Source organism: Aptenodytes forsteri, unplaced genomic scaffold (assembly GCF_000699145.1).
Source record: "Aptenodytes forsteri isolate BGI_AS27 unplaced genomic scaffold, ASM69914v1 Scaffold82, whole genome shotgun sequence".
NCBI classification, from domain to species: Eukaryota; Metazoa; Chordata; class Aves; order Sphenisciformes; family Spheniscidae; genus Aptenodytes; species Aptenodytes forsteri.
In genome coordinates, this window is record NW_008795490.1 from 54,061 (window position 1) to 60,060 (window position 6,000).

Below are 6,000 nucleotides of genomic sequence, written 5' to 3' on the forward strand. Positions count from 1 at the left end.
ACTGCTCTGCAGAAATGTACGTCGTAGGACCAAAACCCAAAGGGTGACACCTGGATTCTTTTCCAAAGTTTCAGCATCATTTGAACTTTAGACTGTCGTGTTTAACTTGGGTCTCTTCCAGCTTAACAGAGGTTACAAAGGCATTGCATATAGTTAGTTACAAATGGAAAAGCAGATAATCCTAGTGGAGAACTTCTTACTGAAATACAAAAAGGTCCAATAGCTGGAATTTGACTTTTGATAAATTCAATCCAAAATATGGCATAATTAATTAGAAGAAAAGACAATTAAATATTAAAAGAAATTTTGAGGGAAATGGTATATGCAGCATTACTTCATATCCTTAAAATGTGATGAAGTAATTAAAAAAAAAAAATTGCTCATTTTGCTTTCTGGAAGAATATGTTATTAATATACATGCATGGGAAAAAAACTCATACTGTAAAAAGGAAAAAAAAAAAAAAAAAAAAAAAAAAAATACAAAAAGGTCCAATAGCTGGAATTTGACTTTAGATAAATTCAATCCAAAATATGGCATAATTAATTAGAAGAAAAGACAATTAAATATTAAAAGAAATTTTGAGGGAAATGGTATATTCAGCATTACTTCATATCCTTAAAATGTGATGAAGTAATTAAAAAAAAGAAATTGCTCATTTTGCTTTCTGGAAGAATATGTTATTAATATACATGCATGGGAAAAAAATTCATACAGTAAAAAGGAACCACCAAAGACTGAAGGAAATGCAAGAGGACAAGAGGAGAATCAGGAAAGAACAACCTGGAGGGTTTTTAACCCATGGTAAAAAAAAAATAATAAAAAAAATAGAGGTCTCGAGAAGATGTTCTCAGCCAATAGGAGGCAGTCAAAAGAAAGAGCAACAATAAGTATAAGAATGAAACTCTTAAATTTGGGGAGAAAGAGTTTTTGTGAGGGCTGTGTTTGTGAAAAGGGCTGATGTGGTTAATGGAATGATTTGGAAGATGGAATGTATGCATGCAGGTCAGAATACTCAAAGACAGCACTTTTAAATGCATAACAATAGGAGACAAAAATAGCCTAGAGGAGAGGAAGAGAATATATATATAATTTGGTGAAGAGTGAAGAGATTTTGTTTTCCTAATGGTCCTCATGGCAAGTCTCCAGTTTACCATTATTTGAGATAATTAGTATTGCTCTACAAAAGGAGAGGACACAAACTTCCCATCTCACAATGTTTTTAGAACTTCAAAGTAAAGGAACTTGCGTCACATCTGCAGCAGATGGTGCTCCTGGAGAGGGACAGCAGCAGGTCAGTGCCTCAGATGGATAAGCTGGCCAAGTTTTGTGTTGGAGGTGTGGAGAGAGCCTTGCAGTTGTATGCAGCACGTCACTTAGAAACACCTCAGTGCAGAGTTCTTTCAGAAATCTCTACAGTTACAAATACAAAATAATTACTCAAACACTTCCATGACCCTTGGAAAATTGCTCATATTCTGTTTCTACGCTGGAAACCATTACTCTAATGGTTATCATATAAAAACTTCCTGTGAATAAAAGTAAGGAGGGATTTATTTTACTTCTCCATCACCCTGTTAAATTGTTGATAAATCCGTCCATCTTTTGGAATGAACATAAATGCAAACAAAGCTGGGGAGAGCTTTTGAATGGCTGCACTTACGCATGTTGCAGTTTGATACATGTCTCTTGAGAGGGAATAAAACCCTGAGCATATTAATTTTATTTTTAAATAATCCTACACCATGTATTTGTATTAAGAAAAACTTACAGTTCTAATACAGTATAGATCAAATATGATATTCTAAAAGGAAGTTTCATGCAGTTTGCTCTTGATACATGTCAGCTAGCCAGCACTGAGGAAGAAATAGGAAAGCAGTTAAAACTGGAAGAGTCTCTTAACTTTCCTGTAAGGGGGAGCACTTAGCTGATTTACATGCCTGTGCTTTCCTCATCCCTTACTACTGCCTCCACATATGGAATAACTTATATTCATATAGGGAATAAGAGTTGCATGAGTTTGAGAAGGCAGAAATGATGTCGCCCAGGTTCCCCAGCAGAGGACATTATTCTGTGTGTGAATTTAATGCTGCAGAGGTTGTGTATTCATGTGATAAAAGACTACATTTTAAAGCATCTTATATGAGAGTTATCAGGGTGTTTTAGTTTCTTTGTCACTTTTGGTTTTGTTTTGGGCCTTTGGGTTTATTTCATTTCTTTTCCTCTGGTTGTAGAGCTGTATTTCACAGAAAGAAAAACAGGTAAAAAAAAGAGGGTCAAATGGTGGAAGAAAATGTGCAAATGAGAAAAGACAAATATCAGTAGAGATAGGGAAGAAACAGATTTCACAGGAGAAAGTAGAAAATTAAATGAAAATGGAGAGAAAGCACAGTGGAAGAATAATGAACTGGTTTCAGTAAAATGCTGTATTGAGTCCTGAGGGGATTGTCGTCCACCAGATCAAACCTGTGGGTAATCATTTTTCACATTGGCGCAATATTCTTTCAGTTCTATCCCACATCCTGCTTTCACTTTGCATTCCTGAGGTTCATTGAATTTGTTTCTTTATTTCCACTTTTTCTCACCTATAGATTTCTTTTTCTATCCATAAACCTTCTGCCCCACATATATTTTTTTTCTTTCTCTTGGTCTCTTATCTCCTTAAACTAGCATAATTGTTTTTAGAGTTAATAGTGAAATGCTATAGAAAGGTTATCACTGATGCAAAATAATTGCGATATGGATTCTATTATGTATAAAGTATAAAAGGCAAGCAATTGGCGAGGAGGAGAAAAAATTTTTTAATGGTGCTACATATGCAAAAAATACTATTGCCTTTTAAGAATTACATGCACAGAATTACTACTCTGAATTAAAAAATTGAGCTATAGAAAACCAAATGTCTCCTCAATCTTTTCCTTTACCTTTCAAGTTGTACTGCTCTCTCTATTAAACTTCAGCAATGACTGAAAAAGGAGATCATTTCACTTACTAGGTCCTTTTCAAACTTAGGAAATCTTAAAAATTTAGTTTTGGCTGTCAGCAAATAGTTTTTCTCCTAAAAAGTATTAGCCTGTTTTATTCTTTTTGGGTATCTTTGCCATATGGCCTAAATTTATTTTCTTCTGAAACCTACAGAACTCATATAGAGTTAATCGACAGGCATTTCAGTTTGATGCCACAGTTCAGAGAGCAGTAATTTTGCCCTCTCTGATAACGCATGGTGAACATTTTAGTGACTTGGTCATTCATCATTTTGTGGGCGAGTTAACAGAAGTACTTGCTGTTGCCCCACTAATTCCTTTGCCTCTCTATTATGTCTTGATCACTAGGACAGAGACTTTCTTGGAGAATGGTAGGCAAGATTATTTTGTGGGGTACTAGCTCAATTTACTAATGAAATATCTGGTATTGGAGGCATCAGTATCTTGTCTTACCTGTTTGTTTCTTATCCTGGAAATATGGCTATTTGTTACATTCAGTCATTTTGTGTTGTTTCCTGTAGTGTTTTGTAAGATACAGTCTTAATGCTTTCCAGGACACTAACCACTGCAGCCAACGTCCCCAGGTAGTTCTTGGGAAGCAAGGGGGACTGCTTATATCACAAGTATTTTCCAGACTAAGTGCTTAAAGAGGCATCTGCAAAACTGATATCTTAGTTAAGCCCTTTTTTAATCATTACTGTTTCTTAGGCATCTGTCATGGCAGCTGAAAAACCAGCAATGGATGCACGCACATGATGGACTACGCATACGAGAGGAAATATATTTGGAAATAGCTGCAATAAGATTAGTCTCTGAAATAAATAAGTCAGAGCAGTAATAAAATGCTATGAATACTGTTTCCATGCTTCTCAGATATTATATGAGGACTTCTTTTAAAGCCATCTGTAGTGTAAATCAAATTACAGTAAAACTGGGTTCTTGGGAAAGTGTTAAAAGTTCTCTTACATACACGTTCTGTTTCCAGCCCACAAACTCAGTGTTTTCTTTCTTCTTTCCTCCCCCTCCCTCTATCATAGGGGTGCTGGAGAAAGATCATTGTGGATGACACTATGCCTTTCAATGAAGAGGATAATTTGTTACTGCCGGCTACAACCTGTCAAATTGAACTTTGGCCAATGTTGCTGTGCAAAGGTATCATTAAGCTGGCAAACACTAGGTATGTTTAATCAGCCTGGTTTGTTTTGTGAAGTCACATGGAATTTGCAAAAAATTGTTTTAGTATAATGGGAAATATATTTTGCTAAAAATTTTGTAATGACAAATACACACTTTTCTGAAAGGTGACACAGTAAATCAGTAAATCAAAGTCCCCTGCAGCTACAGAAGGTGCAGTGTTTCCTTTTTAGATGTGTGTGTGTATTTATGCACAAAAAAACTTTGCAAAGAAACTGGAGTACTCTCCCTGTTTACTTTATCTGTTTGCCATTATTCCTAAAAAGCTTCACATGTGGTTTTCTGCCAAATGGAAATGTCCAAGAAGTTTTAATGAAGTTTTAATTGTCAGCCTTAACCAGTATTGACTTAAACAGTATTAAAAATAGAGTATTTTAAGTTGCTTTTGATGCTTTTGCTACAGTTCTGCTGTTGTGGGCTGTATGGTGATCCACTTCCCTAAAACTGACCTGGAAAGTAGAAGGTGGCCCGTGGTGCAAATAATTGACAATTATGGATGCAGTTTCCTATAAGACAAGCAATGAACACCAAGTGTTAAAATGACTAAGCTTCAGAAAATAATTCAAAACACTGATCTGGGTAGTCAAGCTTCCCTGTTCTGGTCGTATCAAGTTATGTTTGTCAGAAGAGTGATCTAAAGTACTTCTGCACAGGCCAGGGAGTTGCCTAGAGCTGCCCATTGGGAAACTCTGTTTGCAGGAATGTGTTTGAAATACTGTGTTTCTCCAGAGCACAAGGGTTTGTCATGGCCAAGTGCTGGCATCTTTAGCCTCGGTCCTCTCCGGATCTACAGGCGGAAATCTCTCCAGAGAGTAGGAGGCTGTATCAATTTGAAAGAGTGGAGCACGGTACACTGGAAATACAGCCAACTCATGCATAATAACCTGGGAGTTAGAGCAACTGCTCAGGAAATCCCTCTTCTACGTGAGGGATTTCAAACCCACATCTCCAATCCTGCAAAAAGAGGCTTTACTGCATGCAAGTATATGTAGTATGCCTGGTAACAATGCTGAAACTATGCCATTGTACTGGAGGGAACATTAAAATAATGGGCCTGATGCAAAGGCATAAAAGCAAATTTGACTTTGTAAGCTAGTAGTCAGCAGTGGATAGGGAAACGCCTAAAATTGCAAGTAACAGCGTGTTTTTCAGCAAACTATTCTGTTTGTGTATGGTCTTGCTCCTACAGAAAGCAATGTAGACTACAGAGTTTACTGTGAGTTGGTTATATTATAATTCTGTATAATGTCTGTTTTTGTCTTACAGTATACATGAAACTGGAAAAAGAGAGCTGGAGGAATTTACAGTTCTACATACACTGACTGGATGGATACCAGAAGTTATTCCTATCCAGTAACTTATTCTATTAAACAATTTACATATTAGTTATTTAATATCTAATTCTATAAGGCATTATGAAAAATAAAGCTGAGCCCTAAAAGTCTTTCAGCATCAATTTTGGGAAGTGTACATTTTTTTACTTCCGACACTTGAGAAATGTGTCTTGAAGGAATGCAATTTTATTGTGTTTTTCTTTGTAGGTCACACAGTTGCTTGTAAAACTATTTATCATGCTAAGTTGATGCCATTCTTTATAAAGTTAATTTATTTTTAATTAATATTAAGCACTATGGTGAAAACAGGGTTAGAGAAATCTGTTTCATCTAGTATACAGATACAAAATGTCTGCAAGTAATAATAATAACTTTATATCTTGTCGTGGTTTAATCTCAGTCGGCAACTAAGCACCACGCAGCCGCTCGCTCACTCCCCCCCACCCGGTGGGATGGGGGAGAGAATTGGAAGAGCACAAGTGAGAAAACT

General features: G+C 36.2%; 1 protein-coding gene across 1 annotated transcript in view; it reads left to right on the forward strand.

Annotated features, from left to right (window-relative positions):
- ADGB (androglobin) overlaps positions 1-6,000 on the forward strand; it is a 149,397-nt gene that overhangs the window by 39,455 nt on the left and 103,942 nt on the right. The window contains 2 exon segments of the mRNA XM_009281545.1: positions 4,020-4,159; positions 5,443-5,529. Of these exon segments, the coding sequence (XP_009279820.1) occupies positions 4,020-4,159; positions 5,443-5,529 (227 nt within the window).